This window comes from Callorhinchus milii, unplaced genomic scaffold (assembly GCF_018977255.1).
Source record: "Callorhinchus milii isolate IMCB2004 unplaced genomic scaffold, IMCB_Cmil_1.0 Scaffold2, whole genome shotgun sequence".
Taxonomy (NCBI): Eukaryota; Metazoa; Chordata; class Chondrichthyes; order Chimaeriformes; family Callorhinchidae; genus Callorhinchus; species Callorhinchus milii.
Window position 1 is genome coordinate 18,338,065 of NW_024704743.1, and position 22,017 is coordinate 18,360,081.

At 40.8% G+C, this 22,017-nt stretch overlaps 1 protein-coding gene across 1 annotated transcript in view; it reads right to left on the reverse strand.

Annotated features, from left to right (window-relative positions):
- The window catches only part of cubn (cubilin (intrinsic factor-cobalamin receptor)), a 157,897-nt gene that overhangs the window by 120,694 nt on the left and 15,186 nt on the right, over nucleotides 1-22,017 (reverse strand). Inside the window, 13 exon segments of the mRNA XM_042331818.1 lie at nucleotides 1,747-1,877; nucleotides 2,702-2,759; nucleotides 2,762-2,926; nucleotides 3,785-3,950; nucleotides 4,754-4,932; nucleotides 6,739-6,895; nucleotides 8,546-8,730; nucleotides 9,921-10,086; nucleotides 10,982-11,163; nucleotides 12,037-12,271; nucleotides 14,285-14,397; nucleotides 16,828-17,014; nucleotides 19,070-19,194. Of these exon segments, the coding sequence (XP_042187752.1) occupies nucleotides 1,747-1,877; nucleotides 2,702-2,759; nucleotides 2,762-2,926; nucleotides 3,785-3,950; nucleotides 4,754-4,932; nucleotides 6,739-6,895; nucleotides 8,546-8,730; nucleotides 9,921-10,086; nucleotides 10,982-11,163; nucleotides 12,037-12,271; nucleotides 14,285-14,397; nucleotides 16,828-17,014; nucleotides 19,070-19,194 (2,049 nt within the window).

The window sequence follows — 22,017 nt, forward strand, 5'->3', positions numbered from 1 at the left end:
CACTCAATGCTATTTGAAAAAAAGTGAAGCAAAGTGAAGCATTTGTTCCATTTTTTTTAAAATGACCTAAAAACTGATTTATGACATTTATTTTGTTTTGCGGATCTGGAGTTGCACACCTTCTGTGGATTAGTCTTGAAATAAAATGACATGAAACATCAAGGTTGCAATAAAAGGAGAAAGCAGTACTCCTCAAGTCCAATAGTAAGACCCGCCCTATCATTTCAACTCTTGTACTTATTGATTTCTAGAGACTCCAGTTTGCCGCTTAGCAACACGTGCAGTTAGGCATGTGATTGATAACTGAGCTTTCAGATTTTCTGACCAGCATTTTCAGTGATTGAACAGTAAAACATTTGCACAGTGTTTGTGCCTGGCTCAGTTGGTAGGACTCTCGCCATTAAGTCAGAAGGTTGTGGTTTCAAGTCCCATATCAAGACTTGAAATCCTATAGGATCGGCTTGATACTCCAATGCAGCGCTGCGTGAGTGCTGCATTGTCGGAGGTGCTGTTCTTCAGAGACATTAAACTGAGCTTCGGTTTGCCTGTTCAGGTGGACGTTAAAGATCCCATGACACTATTCAAAAAGAGAAAGGCGTTCCTGCTGGTGTCCTGGCCAACAATCCCCCAAGTAAAATTAATCATTTGTTTCAAGACTGTTTGTGGGATGCTGCTGCACAGAATTGGGCTGTAGATTTGCCTGCAAATACAGTTACTACACTACACAGTAAATCCTGTGAAGCACTTTGGGATGTCCTCCTGATGTGAAAGGTGCTATACCAAAATACTGCAAGCATTAGGTGCATATGCGATTACTGCCTTTAAGGAACCAGATCTTGAAAAACTAAACATCAGCCTTTAAAGAACTCTGGTTTCATTCCCCAGAGATTTACTGCAGGGTACATTTTGTAACATTCTTTGGGGGTCTAAAATTTGATTCCTATTTGCAAGCCAGACTTGATAGGTGTATAGTCTGTGAATGTTAGATTGTGAGATTCATGAGGGATTTGTTTACTAAACGCAGCAAATTCTGATAAAGAAAAAGCCACTGAGCAAAATACTAGTCGTTTCCTCTCTGTATTTCGCTTGCCAACCATTTTTCAGACAAGGATCTCTGGATAATGATCAGTGAAAACCTTAACTGATTTTCCAATCCCTAGCCTGAAAAACACTGATGTCAGCTCCATCTATGGTACAGTGGGAAGAGATTAATAATAAGAGATTATTATTTGTTTTATTATTTGTATTATTTGTCAAGACTTTGGGCTCTTAGTTTGCACTGACTTCAATGCAGTGGATGAACACTACATTGTTAGAGGTGGCGTCGTTCAGATGAAATACTAAACCAAGAGACATGATCCGAAAGGAGAATTTCTTGAGATGTTCTGACCAATAATCCCTCCAAATAAAAATATAGTTTTTCCTTCTTGGTAGTTTGTGGGATATTGTTTTGGACAATTTGGTTTCCATCTTTACCTACAAATACAGTCACTGCACTTTACAGTAAATATGAAATGCATGGCCACATAACATGCCATATCAAATGTCAAGATTATAATACAACTTCTGACCTATGACTTCTTCAGGATCAAAGTATATGAACTGAAAGCTTAAGCAATGGGTTGCGATGCCAATACCTGGAATTGCCAGCATACTAAGGGTTAATCCCATGTCAGCCTTGATCATTTCTTGGATAACAATGCAGAACAAAAACAAGAACATTACAGATGAACAATAACTACACACCTGTTGAACTTTCAATGGAAACGTAACTTGCTGAGAATCCCTCAGTGGCTATGCTTGAATCAGACACAAAGAGAACACTCATTGAATTGTCACTGCTGGTAATGGAAGGAGGGATAGAGGTGCCACAGTACCTGTTCAAATAGAAGAAATATAGTTCAGATGAAATACAACACTGGCTTTAGAAAACCAAATATTTTAGAATGAGTGTACAGAATTATTTTGAAGCCGTTCATTTTTCTTGTGATGGTGCTCGAGATGATAGAGTCATTTAGGGGGAAAGATCAGATCAGTTTAAGATCGACATTCAAAGGTCTGTGAGCATCTTAGATCAATCAGAGAAACATAGGACAACAGGAAAGGAGTTGGCCATTGAGCCCGTTCCACCAGTTTAATAGGTCTTTATTAAGTTTCCTCTTAATATATTGATTTGATACAAAACTTTGTATCCTCGCTCACAGTGATCTCCGCATACCCATCACCCCATTCTTCGGCAGGCTCCACTGACTCTGAACAAATCAATGTCAACAACCTCACTCTCATATAGAAATAGTTTCACACTAGAGTACCTCCCTAATGCTCTGCCTGCCCTCTTTGCTCAGTTGACGTAGATGTGTTCCGTATCCCTCAACCTCTCCACGCCACTGTCAGTGGTAATACCTCCAGCCATTCTACCCCTCATCTCTGGAATTTCCCTACCTCATGCCTCCACCTCGCTCCCTCTGTATCTATCTTTAAACCCCACCTGAAACCTGACTTGCCTATGGTAACCTCTCCCTCCTTCCTTGCTCAGCATCCAAACCCTTGCTATTCTGCCCTCACTGTGAAGGGCACTAAATATATGTTAAGTTGTTGTTTTGGTCTCGGATGAAGAAGTTTCAGAATCATCTGCCTACTAATGCTTATAATTAATAGAACTTTCAGTGGTTACAAAATGGAAAAATCTACTATTTCTTACCTTCCAAGTAGTTTTCCAGAATTAACGGTACCTCGATCATACAACTCAACATAGTCTTGGTGCAATTTTCATGGTATTCAAGATTAAAAAGGGTGAATGTAAGGCGGACGACATTTCCAGGTTGAACCGAGATGAACCAAATACAACTGACATCGTGCGGATAGTCTACTGGGTGGTTAGGGCTAGAAATGTCACCCTGTGGATCTGTAATGGTATCGCCACATCCTGCCAGAAAATTAATAGGTTTTTGACTGACCATAAACATTTGGAACAGAAAAGAAATTCTCAATAATAATGCCACAGGCTACCGAGTGAAAACTGGAGAGAGTCATATCAATCACCTGTCACAAATTTAAATTCTCAGGCATAACATTTTTCAACTGTGAGTTTAAAAGGTAAAAGGTGTGAGGAGGACACTTTCTTTTAAATAAGCTCTGGAGACAGTGTGTTTGCTTTCCATCACTAAGATGTGGAATAAGCATTATAAAATTGTGATCGTGAGATTGGGAATGTCACAGCTGTCTCAAAATGTCAAAGTTCAAGATGAACTTTCCAATGCAGTGCAGGGGTTGTGGTACATTGCTGGAGGTGCAGCCTTCCAATGATACATTTAACTGAGGTCCCTCTCAGTGTCCTGGCCTAACCCTAACCCACCAGAAAACAAATAAGTCATTCGTGTCACGTTTCCAGGACAATGCTCTGTGCAAATTGGCTGCAACATTGGTTTACACAATTCACAGTTAATATACTGGACAGCAAATTCCATGAAGAACTTTGAGATATTTTCTTAACTTGAAAGGCACTGCAGTTATTGAATGTAAGAATCATTATTACAGATTAATGATAATTAACACATCGATTGGTCCCTCGGTAACCTGTGTTTTCAATAGTTAGTTGAGAATACTTGGGTTAATGCGACACTTGAAGAGATGTGACTTGAATGACTCATTTGTTTTCCGGGAGGTTAGGGTTAGGCCGGGACACCGAGAGGGACCTTAATAAAATGACTCATTGGAAGGTGGCACCTCCAGCAATGCACCACAGCCCCAGCATTAATAATAATATCTAAATATTTGAAAATACCTTTTTTAGTTGATCCATATTCAGCGCTAAATCCTTCTTTAGCCGTAGAGGAGTCTGTCTTGAACTTGATGTACATTGACCTCCGTCCTGACTGTGCCATGGGTGGATTCCCAGCACCACAGTACTTGTCGATCAATGGGGATTCTACATCAGCTCCATCTCGGACCTACAAACAATGTAAACAGATTTTACCATTAGAATGAAACCACCTCCACTCCTGTTAACCCAGCAAACCAACCAGGAAGGTGACCTGAGCTGGTTAATAACAATCCTTGCATATGATATAGTACCTTATGTTGTTGAGACATCTCAATGCTCTTCACAAAAATATACTGTAAAGTGAATTGACTGTATTTTGTGCGTGAAACGTGGCAGCCAAGTATCCCATAAATATGGGTTGTTCAAACAGTTGTCAATGCCAATGTATATGGTTTTAGCTGATTAAACTCTGGGTTCGCAAGCCTTGGCATTTGCCAACCTGTGCCTAAAACAGTCTGAAATTAAACATCCCTCTTGCATGAGCATGTGCTTTCCTTTTGCTACAGATTTCCATGTGTAGGTGGCATAAATATATGTGGAACTCAGTTTGGTTTGCATATTCTAAGCATGGTAATAGTATCTACACACTGCTGACCAAAGGAAATGCAGAAATAGAATGGTTCAATTGGAGAATTTGACAGCAAATTGGATTGATTTTTTGATTCAGCAGTTAGCAGATTGACAGTGATCTGAAGTAGCACAAAATAGGACAAACATGGTTACATTGAGTCAATGATGCATTTGTTATATGACTGATCTAAGGCTATTCTAAACAAGCCTGTATTTCAAAATTACCTGTAGTATTACACATTAAACATCCAATTCATATTTCAGAGGTATATTTTTAACTGGAACATTATCAATCACATTCAGATGGTATAAAGTGCAGTGCAACAATAATTTATTTCTGAAGATACATTGTTGCCCTACCTCAACATAGTCATGGGTGCAGTTTGCAGCATCATCAATGTCAAAGGACACAAAGTTAAGGGTGACAACTTGTCCTTCTGGCTGATTGATAATCCACGTGCAGGTTTTGTCGGGTGGGTATGCATTGGGATAATAAGGAGACCGAATCACTCCCGTGCCACTTAGAGTGCCACCACATGCTGTATATCAAAATAAATGGAGACAAAGCAGATTTTTTGGACTAAATATTTTATACAGAGTTCCAACAACGACAATGGCTTCAATTTAAGCGAGGTAGCACCTAATTCAGAGTTAGAGGTAATTGCCATTTTCTATTATAATAATAATAATCCTTGCATTTGATATAGCACTTTTCACGTCTTGTAGACGTCCCAAAGCGCTTCACAGAATATACTGTTAAGTGAATTGACTGTATATTTGTGGGCAAACGCGGCAGCCAATTGCGCACAGCAATGTCCCACAAACAGTCGTAGATTGAAAATGACCAATTTATTATTGTTTTTGTTTTTTGGAGGGATTATTATTAGGTGTGTGGAGTAAGGAAACTTGCCCAAGGTTTCGCCCTCTGCCTGGAATTGAACTCAGGTCTCTCACTTGCAAAGCGAGTGCTCTAACCACTGAGCTACAGGACTCCACAATTATGTAAAAATTAGGGCTGATTAGATATGCATATGGTAGGTTATTATTTATACAACATCTTACAAGCTATAGGATGACGAATCTGTGGTATAAACCAGTTTTGAATACTATACAGGACATGTGTTTCAGCTTGACTCAGCACTCTTGTCAAAGCGTTAGAAAGTTATGGATTCAAACACCACATCTGGAATCAAGTTCATGGTCAAGATTGCCACTTCAGTGCAGTTCTGAGAGAGTGCTGCAGTGTCAGAGGTGCCATCTTTCAACAACAATAAAACAACAACAAACTTGAACAATATAGCACCCTTCACCTGGGGTAACATCTCAGAGCTCTGGCTTTCAGATGAGATATTAAACTAAAGTCACGTCAACCCATTCAGTTGGATTCAATTATACTATCAAAAAGAGAAGAGCATCCAGAATTTGATTTTTTTTAAATTTTGGCTTAAATTTGAAGTCAGTTTCTGTAGAGCTTAAAATAACTTGCAGAACACAGATTCAACATTAAGGCCATTTTAAGAATTTGCCAAATTCAAATGCTATAAAATGCATAGAGTAAAGCTAGACCCAGGTTGAATTTCTGTACACAGCTATTTTGTTTCATTTGTTCTCAACACCTTTTCTGATTTTTTTTGATAGGCAGTATATCTGACACACATTGAGAGCCATGACCTTGTTTAAGAGTATTCAAACAAGCCAGTAAGAATTCCACATAGCATGGACATTTTTGCTTGTATGAAATGGAGTATGCATTATCTACCCAGAAGGACACACCCTGGGATGACTGCGCTCTGGAGATCCTCATAGGGACAGACGTAAATGTCCGATTTTTGGAGCTTACCAATGTGACGCATTATATGTAAATAAATCATAATAATCCTTGCATTTGATAAAGCATCTTATGTCATTGAAAGGTCTCAAGGCAAAATTGTACTGTAAAGTGCAGAGACAAATTTTATCTGGGCATTGTTGGCCAGGATACTGAGAGGAACTCCCCTGCGTTTTTTGAACAGTGCCACGTAATCTATAACATTAACCTGTAAAGGCAGTTGGAACCACGGTTTAAACTTCTCATACAAAGGATGCCACGTCTGACTATACTACACTCTCACAGCACTGCATTCGAGAGTCAGCCTGGATTATGAGTGCTGCAGCCAGGCTGACACCTCTTGAGAACGGAAGAGATGGGAAGTCCGGCAAGATGAGAGTTGGTGTAATCTAGGCCTGGTTGTGATGAATGAGTGGATCAGGAACTGGGTGACCCGAGGGATGAAGTAATGGCAGAGGCTTGTTACTACTCTGCAGTTGTCCATTATCTTCTGCACGAAAACAAAAAGCATTCTTACCAACTTGGTATATAGCACGGAATCCTCCTTTCTGGAAGGAGTCACTTGATTTAAATTTGATCCACAAATTGTTCCTGCTCGTGGTGATGACAGCAGGGATAGTGGAACCACAGAATTTGCCGATTAGTGGATCGGTCTCTGAATCACCATCACGAACCTAAAAGGTGAATAAAAATTAAAAATAAACTCAAGCAAAGCATTCAGAATTCCCATAAAGGAAGGTGCTTGGACACACACACACAAATTGTGTGACTATGACAATCATGTCAAGTATTAGATTAAAATGACCATTGACGGAACAGAACTTCAATATATTTTCCCGCTTTACTTTTAAATCATTGGGTTAATTGTTGGAGGCTCCTTTATTAAGAGGAATTTTATCACAAAAGAATGTCATCCGTCTGTCTATTCAGTTGGATTTAGAGTCCATGGCACTATTTAAAAAGAAAAGATTTTTCCCAGTATCCTCATTCTCCATGCAAGGATGTATCCATGCACTGGAGCTGGTTACTTGATTACTCTTTCCATGTTCTTTCCTATATATTTCACTTGCAAATACACAGTCACTAGATATTACAGTAAATCCTCTGAAGTTCTTTGACATATTCTCCTGACGTAATCAAAGACTCTACGTCAAATGCAAGGATTATTTATTATTTGAAATGGGACTATGATTTGACTCAAGTCCCACAGTACACAGACCAAAGGAGAATATTGTACTGGTTTATCACACTACTGTGCTGGTTTGCTTGCAAGTGTTTACTTGGATTAAGCTAAGTATTGTGTATAAAAATATCTCACGAATAGAGTCTTGACTTGAACTATTTATCAGTTTTGTCTAAGTCTCACTCAATTAATCCTGAATAAACAGGGAACACATATATGCTAACAGAGGCCATGAAAGCCAGTGAACACCCATTAACTTTCTCATATACTCTATAAAAGGAATTATATATCTGGAGATTTAAGTGGAATCCAACATTTTTTCATCAATTCAATATTGTGATTCATATCTGTCCCTCCTTATTCTCTAGAGCGATTGATGATGGGATTAAAACACTTGAGGGACGGGTGTGATTTTTGATGTTAATCAAACTGCTATTGAGTACCAACGCCGTTCTAGCTATGAGTCAAACCATGAGAATATTCCAAGGAGTTGCTTCTGAAGCAAGTCGCTTTTCTAACAGGATCATGTTTACACATGCAGCAAGCAGCTTTGTGCCCACCAGACACATCTGTAAATAAATGATAAGCCACTGTCGCCAACTATGGACCGCTCTCATTTCCTCCAGCCAACCTTCACACAGGCACACATCTACAGATTTCAGAACACAGCTGGAGTCTTCACTCGAGAAGTAGTACAATCACAGTATGTCACTTGGTTGCCCCTCTCTCACTGTATGCTTTGATACCACTTTGCTATGCTGGGAGGGCAAGGCTTTGCAGTGCCATTTCTCAATGAATAGGATCAATATGGAAATGGATCAATATTATCCTGAAGCAATCTTGTATTTCAAGCAATTAATCAAATTAAGTAATTATTAAAATCTCAGACGTTTATGTCAATAAAAGATCCCCTCCCACTCCCTGGGAGCCTGAAATCACAGGCAATTTAATACGAAAAGAATGTGCTTGACCAGAGTATTTCCACACTGCCAAACCACAGCATAATTGTTCCGTATTGTAATGGTCATTAACTGCGCAGTTACAACTGTGATCACTTGTTTTCTTGAAACAATCTATTCCCAGGGCACGTGTGCCAGCAAATTTTCAGTTACAAAGGGTGGCATATGGGGGGGTACTTCACCTCAACATAGTCCAAGGAACAGTTAGATGCCAAATCCATGTGCGTGATGTTGAGATCAATGCGCTCCCCAGAGGGCTGACGGATAACATAGATACATTGCACATTGCTGGGGTATGGATTAGGCCAGTTGGGGGAGATGATAATCCACTCACTCTCTGTGTATATTCCTCCACAGCCAGTGTCAACTATTTGTTAGAAAAACACAAGAACAACTGTTAGTCCAACCATTTGTGCTGAGTCGTGCACAAAGGCCATTTGTTAGGGTGTTGGTTATTTTTACACTCCTTCCAAACTCTTCACTTGTAGCAGTGGTGAAAACTATTGAATAACTGGTTACTTCAGTATACTGTACACATTTTAATGCAGACAAATCTGAGCTTATATATTTTGGGAGGAAGAATAAGGACAGACATATGTTGGATGGTAAAATATTAAAAAGAGTGGAAGAGCAAAGGATCTTGAAGGTTAATGTACATAAATCCTTATAAAGGGAAGGCAGTGACAAAGCTTTGAAAAAAAACTAATGCAATTTAGGTTTCAAAACAGGGATATAGAATATAAAAGCAAAGAGGTAATGCCAAAAGTCTATAAATCATGATTCGGGGATGAGTGGCTTGGTTTATGAGCTGAGATTCGAAGAACTGGGGCTTTTACCGCTGAACGGAGGGGTGTCCTGATAGAGGTCTTTAAAATGATCAGGGGTTTCGATAGTCAAGTGGGAGAAATGATTCCACGGGTCGATGAGTCAGTAACTAGAAAGCATCAATTTAAAATAGTTAGTAAACAAGCAAATGTGAAGGTGGGAAGAAATGTTTTCATTCACAGAGCAGTTAGGATATGGAATGCCCTGCCAGGAATGGTAGTTGAGCAGAATCCATATTGGCCTTCAAGAGGGAACTGAACAGAATCAACTTCAGGAGTGTGAGGAAAAGGCAGGTAAGTAGGACTGATTCTGTTTGACTTGTTTATTGCTACTTCTCACACTGTTTGGATGTGGTGAGCAACGTTCTTGTGATACGCATCTCATCCAAATCTGCGTTCATCGCTGGTAAACTCACAATCTCAGTCAGAAACCACAACAGAGCTGCAATAAACAGAAAGTTTGCACTGGTGCAGTATCCTGCCCTATCTAGCGGTTGGGGGTAAAGATTGACCACTGTGGCATTAAGCGGGCCAACAATCTAAATAATATGAGAGGGTAATAATGATAGAGTAAAAATGTGGTAAGTAACATCAGTCTACAGGATAAAAATCATGATACCCATTTACATGGTGACACCAAAAATTGTGATCCAATGCAAATACAAGTGCTCACACGGTAAGGGGAGTCTGCAATATGGTCTCCTCCTTCAAAGGCTGCAGTTTGAGTACTTACGCGGTGATGTGATGTACACAATGCTAAACCCTCGGTCACTGATATTTCCATCACTGTGGAAATGGATCCGTGCAAAGGGGCCAGTTGTCACCAGCGGGGCAGGTGTCTCGACAGTGCTACAGTACTTTTGAAGAGAAGGATCATCTTGATGCAGACCATCTTGAATCTAAAGCAAAGTATAGTATACATGCAATGAGCACTATGACTTTACTATGTCTGGTAGTTTGTTATTTTACCTACCATATTAATAATCTTTGCATTTGATGTGCTCCTTATGTCTTCGACAACAGCAGCAAACCAGATATATAACATACATATAAATAGGAGACAGATACACACCAAAGCCCCACACATATAAAATAGGGCTTTGGTCAGGCTCCATCTTGAACACTGCATACAGTTCTGGTCACCGAAGCCCATATAGAGCCAATACAACGATGATCCCAATGTTAGAGGGATAAACGATGAGGAATAACTCAAATAATCTAGGGCATTTCAGCTGTGAAAAGAGACATCTCAAGAGACACACACGCAAATTAAAGAAGAACACTAACAAAGTAAATAAAATGAACCAAACTGCAAATCAACAGCATTACATTTTTAGAGCGCCTTTCACATTGGCGCAAGGTGCAGGACAGACAGAGTTACGGACCCGAGACCCCACGTTTCTGGACTGGCTCAGTGAGGTGGAGTGTGCAACCGTGGATGGTGATGCTGTCAATGCCTGAGGTGAGGAGGCGCTGATGGAAGCCAATCAGGAGAGCCTCGGTCTTGTTGACGTTCAACTGAAGAAAGTTAAATCTCATCCAGGACTTGATGTCTGACAGACATTCTGTCAGGACAGCAGTAGTCCTGGAATCAAGGGTGGAGGCAGAGATAGAGTTGGGTGTCATCCGCATATATGTGGAAGTTGACTCCATGTCTACGGCTGATGTCCCCAAGAGGGAGCGTATAGGTATTGAAATCAAGCACTCATTATAAACATAAGAACAATACACATCTTGTGATGTAGCAGTAAACATTACATGTGAATCCTCACATCTATTTACAGTATCAATTACCTCCAAGAAATCACTGTTGCAAGTGTCATGGTTTTCGATATTTAGCAATCCAAATGTAAATGTTATCACCAGGTTGGTCGGCACAGAAATGGTCCAATAGCAGTCCCTGTTGGGGGGGTAGTTGCCTGGGTAACCCGGGGAGTTAATAATTCCACGTGTTTCATTAAAATGACCCCCACACTCTGAAAGAGTAACAGTGGAGATGTTACAGAAGCATAATGAGTTAGAATCATAGCGCAAAAGAGAAACATTCGGCCCATGAGTCTGCAAAGGCTCTCAGAGCAAGATGTCCATTTAATTTCACTGCTCCACCTTATCCCCACATCACCTTTATCTTTCATGTACCAGTCTATTTCCATCTTGAATGGAAAGCTTGCCAGGCAGTGCTTTCAATGGCAAGCTATGCAACTCCATCAGTTACCCCAATGCACACTCTGGGATCCTCAAGTGTTGGTTCTTGACAACTTGCGTCTAATTAGGTAAGGAGGTTGTGTCTCTACAGGGAGAGAGTGGGTATTTGATTCCAACAAATATCTCTGTATTTATCATGTATTGGCGGTATACATGGAATTCTCAATTTGGTTTGGATACACTAAAACATGGTGATGGGTGTCAGACATCCGGCTGATCAAAAATAAAATCCACGTAAAATGTAGCCCTGTTACAATGCCTATTGCCATATTGTGGCCAATTTACCAACAGGGTGTGGATTCCATACACTTCTTCTTTAGAATCCTGTATACCTCTATAAGCAGCCCTTTGAAACATGTCTTTTCAAGGTTGAAGAAACGATCCAATCTGTTCTTCACAGATCATCACAGTTGCTCTCCTCTGCATTATAACTAAGGCCTGGGCAGCTCTCTATGTCAAAAGGGGAAAACCTGTAGGCAGTGCTCCAGGTGTGGCCTGACTGGATCACTGTACACTGAGTAAGATACCGGTGGGGGTGGAGGGGTGGTGGGGGGAGGGTGGCAGGAGGGTGGTCTGAAATTCTCTTGTGTTGTCCCCATTTCTCATAAACCAATGATCCTGATCCAGAAATGATACAGACTCACCAGGATCTGTTGACTCCCAGACAACGGTGAACCCATCCTTCACCACCGAATGATCAGAGGAGAACCAGAGGTACAAGGAATTATGAGAGCTGATGATCTCCTCCGGGATGGTGTTGCCACAATAGCTGCCAATTCTGTTGCTTGAAAGCGAATCTCCGTCACGAACTTCCAGAAAATCAGAAACGCAACCTGTACTTTCCTCCAGCTGGAATAGTGGGAAAGTAATCCGGAGAACCTGCAGGGGAGAAAAAGGGGATCAACTGCATACCGTGTGGCATTATTACTGTTGCAGTAAGTACTTGGAGGTGCTCGAAAGGGCCAGAGAGAACACAGATTTTTCACTTCTTTGCCAGATAATGGTTTAAAAATATTTTGGAAGGATTGAAGTTTGTAGGCATTTGCCTACAAAATACACAGTCACTACACATTACAGTAAATCCTGTGCAGCGGTTTGAGATGTACCTCGCAATGTGAAACGCACTATATAAATGTAAACTGTATTAGATTAAATTCTCTCACAAATATACAGTCAATTCACTTCAGAGCATATTCTGTGAAGCGCTTTGAGATGTCTAGAAGATGTGAAAAGAGTTATGTCAAATGCAAGGATTATTATTATTATAGATTAACTTCAAGGCTTTTTATTATAAATTAAGATAACTATTCTATATAACAACAGCAAAGTTACATTTGTGTAGCACCTTTCACGTCGGGAGGACACCTGAAGGCGCTGGACAGTCAGTGTTTTGGACCAAGCTGGGGGTTTGGATTGGTGAGGGTAAGGGGAAGCAGGGTGTTCGAAAGCATGGTTGAAGAGGAGGGTTTTGAGATGGGTCTTGAAGGAGGCAAGGAAGGTGGCGAGGCGGAGGAACTGCGGGATGGAGTTCCAGAGGGTCAGGGCAGAGTGATAGAAGGCCTGCCCGCCAATGGTGGGGCTGGCGAGTGGGGGGGAAGTGAGAGAGTAGGCAGGAAGGTAGGGTGTTAGGAGGTCCCAGATGTAAGGGGAGCAAGGCCATGGAGGGCTTTGAAAGTGAGGACCAGGATCTTGAACTGTATCCTCTGAGGGATGGGAAGCCAGTGAAGTCAAGCGAGGATGGGGCTGATAGTGTCACGGAGCCTGGTGCAGGAGAGGATACGGGCTGCAGAGTTCTGGATGATCTGCAGCCTATGGAGGAAGGAGTTGGGGAGGCTGACAAGCAAGGAGGTTGCAGTCAAGCCTCGAAGTTTTGAATTATGAAAATATACATTTATAACGATATAAATATTATGAGGGTCGAACAGGATGCCAAGGTTCTGGATTGGCTTAGTAAGGTGGAGTGTTCATAAATGCTAGATTAGCATTTATAGCAGTAGGAATTTACAGAATAGCATTTAAATGCTAGAATAGCATTTGTATAGAATAGTTGTTATTGTAACCAACTTGGTACCTCATTGGGAGAAAATATAGGAGGATTATAGTTATTTGGTTTGAACTTGGACCAGATTTGAAGCTGCCCTCCTGACCCCACTCCAGCCTTTTCAATATTGGAATGGCGCTGGCTGGATTTTAGCATATTGATTACAGGTGGGTTTTTGAATCCTAGCTATTGAATAGCTTTTTAATTCTAATTCTTTATTGCAAAATAATTATTAAGTCACTTCCTGGTAGGAAGTGCCAAATTTGTGCTCTCTGTGGGCCAATCAAACTTTAATAAAAAATTCTCCTTTGAGTGCTGGCCAACAATAACCAAAAAAAATGGTTATTTACCTTGCGACTATTTGGCGGACCGAGCTTGTGCAAATGAGAGCTAAAGTTGCTTATTTGACAATAGCAACAACAATTTACGGTCATGAAGAATCTTTCATGTCTGACGAGAAAATATCTCAAAGCACTTCACACGGCTGAGTGGAAGCCCGAGGCTGTGGAGCTGGAAGCATGGTTGAAAAAAAAAGGGTATGAAAGCAGCCTCTAAAGGTGGAGAGGAAAGGGAACAAGGCAGAGGGACTCTGGGATGGAGTGCCATAGAGTGGGAGTAGAATAACTGAAAGCTCACAAAGCAAGGCTGATGGGCGGGGGTCATGAAGCAGGGTAGGGAACATGTCGCAGCCCAGTGTTCGCCAAGTGGTGGGAGTGATCAGGGCAGTAGGGTTGCAGGAGGCCATATAGGGAGAGTGGGGTGAAATTGTGGAGGGATTTGAGCATGAGGAATAATTACTTGTGAGCACTACGAGTCCTTTTATAACACAGTAACCCAATCAAATGACATACTTTGTCAAGATCTGTTGTGATGACCCAGACACAGTTGACCTCAATACCATATTGCTCTTTTCCATCGGGATAGCTGAAAGTACCGTTTAATCCTGACAGCCTTTTACCACAGACTGTTGGAACACAAAGACAATCCGTATGTTACTTCATATGGTTTGCATTACATAGGAGAGAACATGAAAAAACATAGGACATGAAAATATGCTCAGAAAGAAATAGTAATAACAGTGTAGCCATACAGCTCCATTGTGGTTCATTCAACAAATTGATTGAATTTGTTTGGAAGGATTTGGAGCAACAATAAATAACAGAATCTATGTCTGTTCACCTATAAAATATCCATTCACTCCACTTTGCAGTGTATCCTGTGAATCGCTTTAAGATGTCCTCCTAAAGTGAATGGCGCTATATCATACGCAAGATCTCATGACACTATTCGAAAAGAGAAGGGAGTTTCTCCTGGTGTCCTGATCAAAAGCCCCTAAGTAAAATTGATCACTCAGTCCATGGCTGTTACCCCAGAGAATTGATTTCAAGATCCTCATCCACACCTATAAGGCCATTCACGGCCTCGCTCCCTCCTACCTCTCTGACCTACTATCCCCCTACCTACCTGCCCGTACCCTCCGTTCCTCCGGCTCCGGTCTGCTCCACGTCCCCCGCCCCAATCGCCCTACCATCGGTGGTCGGGCCTTCAGTCTCTCAGCCCCCAGGCTCTGGAACTCCATCCCCCAGTGCCTTCGCCTTGCTTCCTCCCTCTCCTCCTTCAAGGCGGGTCTCAAAACCTTTCTCTTTGACCGAGCCTTCAGCTCCCCTCTCGACTCTCTTCCCCCTCCTCGCTCCCTCCCTTCCCTCCCCTCACCCTGACCATTTCCCCCTCCTCGCTCCCTCCCTTCCCTCCCCTCACCCTGACCATTTCCCCCCTGCTCGGGTCCTGACCCAACTGTGCAGCGCCTTGGGACGTCCTCCTGACGTGAAAGGCGCTTTATAAATGGAATCTTGTTGTTGTTGTTGTTTGTGGGACTTTGCTGTGTGCAACTGGTTAATGCTTTCGCTCACAAAATACACAGCTAATTCAATTTACAGTATATCCTTTGAAGCGCTTTGTCTCAAAGATGTGATAAGGTGCTGTATCAAAGGCAAGATTATTAATATTTATCATCATCCATGTTTGAAAGGAGAAATTTTGGACAGCTGATATGATTTAAATGGAAGCCAGATGCAATTTTTGGAGTTGTAATAACTATCACACCACATTAGTCTCTTCCACAGGACAAAAAAAGTTTATAGAAAAGAGCTGAGAAGTTATGTTTACTTTAAAAATAAACAAAGTCATCTATGCTGAGTTCAAGAGATGGTCAGATTGAACTTTAAATCCCAGTTTATTTTTTTATAATACCATCAATGTGCTGTTTGCTAAACTGTAATATATGAAATAATTATAATGTGGTGGTGGTGGAGGGGCAGGGAAGATGATCTATGATTCTCTGAACAGAGCATTGTGCAATTTGAAAAAAAAGTCTCAACAGAATTTGCAGAATTCTAGAAATGAAAATTGCAGTATTCCTAAACACATTCCGTTGCCTATTGAAGTTTGGAAATACCACCCTCCCCAACTTCTGGTAACGTCCAAACTTGGCTGCAAAGGTCTCAGTGACCACTCTCTTGGATTCATGTTTAACTGAGAATGTTTGACTGTGTCTAAGAAACAACTTGAGGCCTGTAATGAGAGGACGCTAGAGCAGGTATTTTGAAATGATGACAATCATCAATTTGAGGGTTTAGCTGGTTAACTCCAGCAGTACCCCAACGCACACTCTGGGGTCCCCAAGCCTTGGCTCTTGCCGACCTGCGCCTAATGCTTTATGGAATTAGGTAAGCAGGATGCGTCCCTTTAGGGAGAGAGTGCGTATTCCAATAATCTATCTCTGGAATATCCATGTTTGGGTGGGACGTATGGAATTCTCAGCTTGGTTTGGATACTCTTAAGTACGGTGATGGGTTTGCACATGTGTCAGCAATCCAGCTGACCAAAAAAAAATTGCATTTATATAATTGGATTGAAGGGGCTTCTTCACCTGAACCTTTCTTATGAACTCAATTAAATTAGGGCAAGGCCCCCTTAAAAAGCCCAGAGACAACATTGTCAGAACTTGCAAGTGGCAATGAAACCCTTGTGCTGGTTGGACTTGAACTGAATTAACCCAGTATTCCTTGAAGAAGATAATCTGTCAGCTCATTTCAGAGTTGCCATTATTCAGATGTCAGATGGAGAGATGGTATTTCAAAACACATTTAAACAGTGCTCCTTACATACAGGACAGAATGAATTTAGCATGAAGTCAAATACTGCAATTTGACTTCATACGGTTAATCAGAGCTAATTTACAAAATAACTTTATTTAATCTTCACGTACTAACACACACACTTGCCTTCACACAACAAGAAAAAATGCATTTATATAGAACATTTCATGTTGGAATGATGTCCCAAGGCACGAGACAGTCAAGGGTTTTGCACACACGCAGTCTTATTCTTTTACCTTCTTGTTCTATCTGGCACTGCGGGCCTGTCCATTCAGCTGGGCAACGACAGAAGTATCCATTGACATGATCACTGCAGGTTCCACCATTCTGGCAGGGGTTACTGGCACATTCATTAGTGTTCTGATCACAGTTGATCCCAGTCCATCCTGGATGGCAGATACACTCATAACCTAAAGACCCTCCCTGTAGATAGCAGGGTTTTATTACAGAGGTCAACGTGAATAAAACACCAGAGAAAACTATAGCTGCAAAGAATTCTACAGAAGAAAAACTATTCAACAGCCAGATTTTGTAACATCTATGATGTATATACAGTCAAATCTGTTTAAGCAGCCATCTCCATTCAAGATACACCCCTGTTAACTATCCTCCTACCTCTCTGCCTTCCCTCATCCTGCCCCCTCACGCTTGGGTCCTGATCCCGACTGTTCGGCGCCTTCGGACGTCCTCCCGACGTGAAAGGGGCTTTACAAGTGTCATTTTGTTGTTGTTGTTAACAACCATCTTGGAACAAGTCCTTCAGTGTACATTCACATAGCAACGTATCCTTACTCAGAGGCCACCCTCATATAAAAGCGACTTTGGCCAAGTCCCTTGGGAGGTTGTTGAAGACAAATTATATGAATAAATGACAAACTGTTCTATTTAAAAATCGCACTCTTGTTAATGTACACTCAATACAGTAAACCTCACATAAGCCGTTTCAGTTGGGACCGTACTTTTAATATGACTTTTTATACATGCAAAATATGAGTTACGTTAATTGATCATATACGACGAATGTAAAGTGATATAAGTGAGATTTCACATGACTAACATATACCGAACTAGCTGGTGACATTAAGAAAGGTTTCTGTACCATGTTTAACACATGCATATTAAAGCTATGATAGCCCATTCTTCCCACACACAGTACTGCACAGTAATGTACCTCATGTGCAGAAAAATTTACTGCACAATGAATGGCACAACCGAACAGGTTTCAAAACAGAACAGTTTTATTACAATATAAACTCTTGCAAAGAATTACAATATTAACACTGGAGCTGAATAATCTATCACTTTTTAAGAAAATGTTGTGTTAAAAATGTTAAGTCAGACATAAACCCTCAATTCATCGGCCTGATCTCCCCCATTTAAAGTTTGTGGCATCAAAGCAAATTTGGAGGCAATGTCCTTTTTCATTTCAAGTTTTGTCTCACAAAATTGGAAAATCTGGTATTTCTCTTGATAGATGTGTGGTGTTCCATTTGAGGTAGGCACTGGAAACAAAGTTTTGTTACGAGTTACCCAATTGTTAATACGGCTTGTGCAGATAAATTTAAATGGATTTAAATGGAAATTTAACGGGACTTGGGCAGATGTACGACTATACAGATGTGCCATTAGACAGATCAGGCTTATGCCAGTTTTATTGTACGTTGAATTATCTGTGTGTTGAATTAAGGCAGAATTCTGTTTGACTGTGATTACCCTTCCCCACAATAAATAGCCTTCTGACACTCACTCTGAAACTCCCCACACAAAGAATTACACAGAATGCTACGGTATTTATCAGGCTGTTTGGCTCACCCAGTGTGCACTGGCGTTTATACTCCACATGAGCCTCTACCCCTCCTAATCCCCTCTTTCAATACCCCTATATTCCCATCTTTTTCCTCATGAATAATTGGTGTTTAGACAATTTACCAGAGGCCGGTCGGCACCCGTAGAACTGTACCCACAGGAGAAAGGAATGAGATACCACCAGGAAAGGAATGAGGTGGCGGCGAAAAAAAAAGAAAATTTGGCAAAGGAGAAAATAAAAATGAATATCCTGACTTCTCTTGGGTTTTGTTCAGAACAATATGTTCAGATGCACGAAGGCAGGAGAACAAGAGGACATGGGTTTAGAGTTGCAAAGCTCAATTTCAGGACAGACACCAGTAAGTTTTTGTTTATTTAGAGAGTAATGTAATTAATGACTGGAAGAAGTTGCTGGGAAAGGTGGTTGAGGTCAATAACATGGACTCATTTAAAGAAACACTTTGATGTTTATGATGGGAGGACGATAGGGTAGGTATTCTGGATGGATGAGATCAGATAGGCCAAAGGGCCTTCTTTATCTAAGTAAATCTTACGATTTAGCACATGTGAACGAGCCAACAAAGTACTCGCTTCAACATTGCCAAGGAAAACAGAGACAAGAAAAGCTTTTTTGCTTCACACAATTATGAATTACATCTATACTACACTTACTGTACATTCCCCATTCACACAAGGGTTCAGCTTTTCACAGATGTCTTCTGCAGGAATGCAACCATTTGGCCCATAGCCATTTCCAATCAATTCAGGAGGACATTGACAAGTCGGAAAGTTATTACCTGGGAGAGAGAGAAAAATAAGAAAATTTTACTAATAAATCTAGTTTACTCCACACATATGCAGATTAATACTATTAGTGTTACTTTGAGAAATATATATAAAATATAAATCAAATAGTAAAATAACTCTGCATGTTGATATTCGTATTTGTGCAAACTGCAAGTTGATCTATTGATCTGGAATACTTATTTTCAAAGCGCTCCAATATGCTACCTTCATGAAGGGCACTATATAAATGCAAGTTGTTGTTGTTATCATGGTTATATTACAGCTGTGATAAACAAACAAGTACACTTCAATGGAGACAGTGAGTTCTCTTAACCTTCTCTGCTCCAAGGAGCTTCTCTAGCCTCTCATAACTGACGTCTTTCATTCCTGGTACCATCCTGGTAAATCTCATTTCCACCCTCTCCAATTACTTGTCATCCTTCCTGAAGTGTGGTGCCCAGAACTGAACACAGTATTCTAGCTAAAGCCTAACCAGGGTTTTATAACAGTTCACCATAAGCTTTAGAAAGAAACAAATTGTAATCTTCAGTTGATGAAAGATCATTTCTGAGGTCGGGCTCAAAGGATATTTTATTAACTCCTTGAATTAACTGTAAGAGGTTAATTCTAAAGAGTTGAATAATAAAAGTTCATTTATTTCCATGCACTTTGTAATGGTTGGATACCATGTGAAACATCTAAATTAATCTTTATTACCAATGGCAAGGAAATAGCTTCTTTCCAGTACCAGAATTTGAACTATGTGCCAAGGAATCCATGATTCCAAATTAAAGTTTAACTAAGGACAGAAAGGCCCTTGTATTTGTGACATTCTGCGTTTATCATATAACTGCTTCAATTCTAACATCATTTGTGTAGTTCTAGTGCACAAATGATTAGAGTATTTTAACTTTCAAAGTCTTGTAATTTTAAAAAATAAATTTCTTCTACCCAACACTATTATTTTCATTTTCTATTAAGTCCTGCTGTTTCCCTATGCAATGACCTGAGGAGATTTGCTCTCAACTGGTTCCTGGGAAATAAACAAAAAATAATAATGCTTACATTTGAAATAGCGACTTTTTCGTCAGGACAAAATCTCAAAAGGCCTACTAACCCTCTACAACCTATCCATTCCCTCAGCTCAGTAGGCTCTGGACTACTTCACATCTCCGGCCATGCCCACCCCACTATCAATGGACGGGGCTTCAGCCTCTCTGCCCCCACCCTCTGGAACTCCATCCCACAGTTTCTCCGCCTTGCCCCCTCCCCTTGCCTTCTTCAAGACCCATCTGAAGACCCACCTCTTCGACCATGCTTTTGGCCATCCTCCTACCCTTACCTTCCCTGCCCTCCTGATCCCAACCACCAGCTCGGGTGCGGACCCCTGACTGTCCAGTGCCTTGGGACGTCCTCCTGACGTGAAAGGTGCTAAACAAATGTCATTTGTTGTTGTTGGATAAATTCAGTTTAGCACAGATTCAACCAGCCAACCCACCCATCCATTCTTCCTCTTTCCCTTTCCTGTGGAGAGGCACTGACTTGGTACAGAACAAGTAAAAATTATAAACACACATCTTGCCCCATCAATGCATCACATGCTAAGTGTTTGACGCACTGGAGCATGGATGTGTCACACCGCTTTTATAAACATCCTCCTTTGAGGTCAGTGATTGGCTTCTTGGATGGATTATTATTTCTTGAGTTTCCAGTTTTTTCCTGTTTACTTTGAAAGGGAATGTGATTAAAATTTCCTGCTGACAATGTTTTAACACAGCAATCAACAGGTTTGAGTGGCTATTTTGGCACTATTCAGCACTCCAACAGATTGCAATGTACATCTAGAACACAGATATCGTTGTTATTACTATTGTCAATTGGACTTGAAGACAACCGGATCATTCTCAATCTTTGTTACTTTTTAATGTTTTAAAAAGCATTTGTCCGCAAATATCCATCTTACTACATTAGACAAGGTTTTGATTTAACTATTCTAGTTCAGATTAGTGCTTTCAATATGTGAACTTCAAGATTCAATTGAGGATATGTGCAATATTGGGCAGCATTATGCATCTATAATGAAAAATAGCAAGCAGACTAATGTGTGGAAATTTCTCATCAGACCAACCGAACAAATAGTCCCAGCAAAGGAAGCTAAAAAACATTCTGTGCACGCTTTCACAAACAAATATCTTGTGGTTAGTAAAATTGTTAGGGGTCCTGAAAGAATGTGAAGTGCACTGTGATAAAATGTACCGTATGAACAATGAACTATTTTAACATACTTCAGAAACACTGTTTATAAGCAGGGAATAGTTGCTAATGTGACACTTTGTTTTTCGTGTCCAGATTTCAGCACAGTTTGCAAAGTAATCAAAACAATTAAAAGCGTTTGCAAGAATTTATAAACTAAAGAGGAAGATTGGAAGCATCTGTGATATCAGCTGAGAAATAGATAGTCCTTTGCTGGGGTTTGTATCTTCAATAGAGGATTCCATTCTCGTGAAATCAGTGTTTGGAACGGAGAAGGTTTCCTTTGATCCTGTCTCTTGGCTGAGCCAGAAGTTCATTCTTTCACTGCGCACCATCCGTATTCTATGTTTCAAGTGCATACCACTAACCAAATACTGCACTTGAATAATGTTCTTAGTCGTTGGTACAGGCAAGCAGCTCTGCCGCAGCTCGTATCTCTTTTTCACTGGATGTCAGGCTGCCCATAAAATATGAAGATCACCGTTTTGTGGCTGGAGCCATCACAATGGGCACATTCCAGCCACGGTCATGGTTTGGTGACTTTGATTGACATATGAAGCAGGTTCAATGCACTGTCGTAC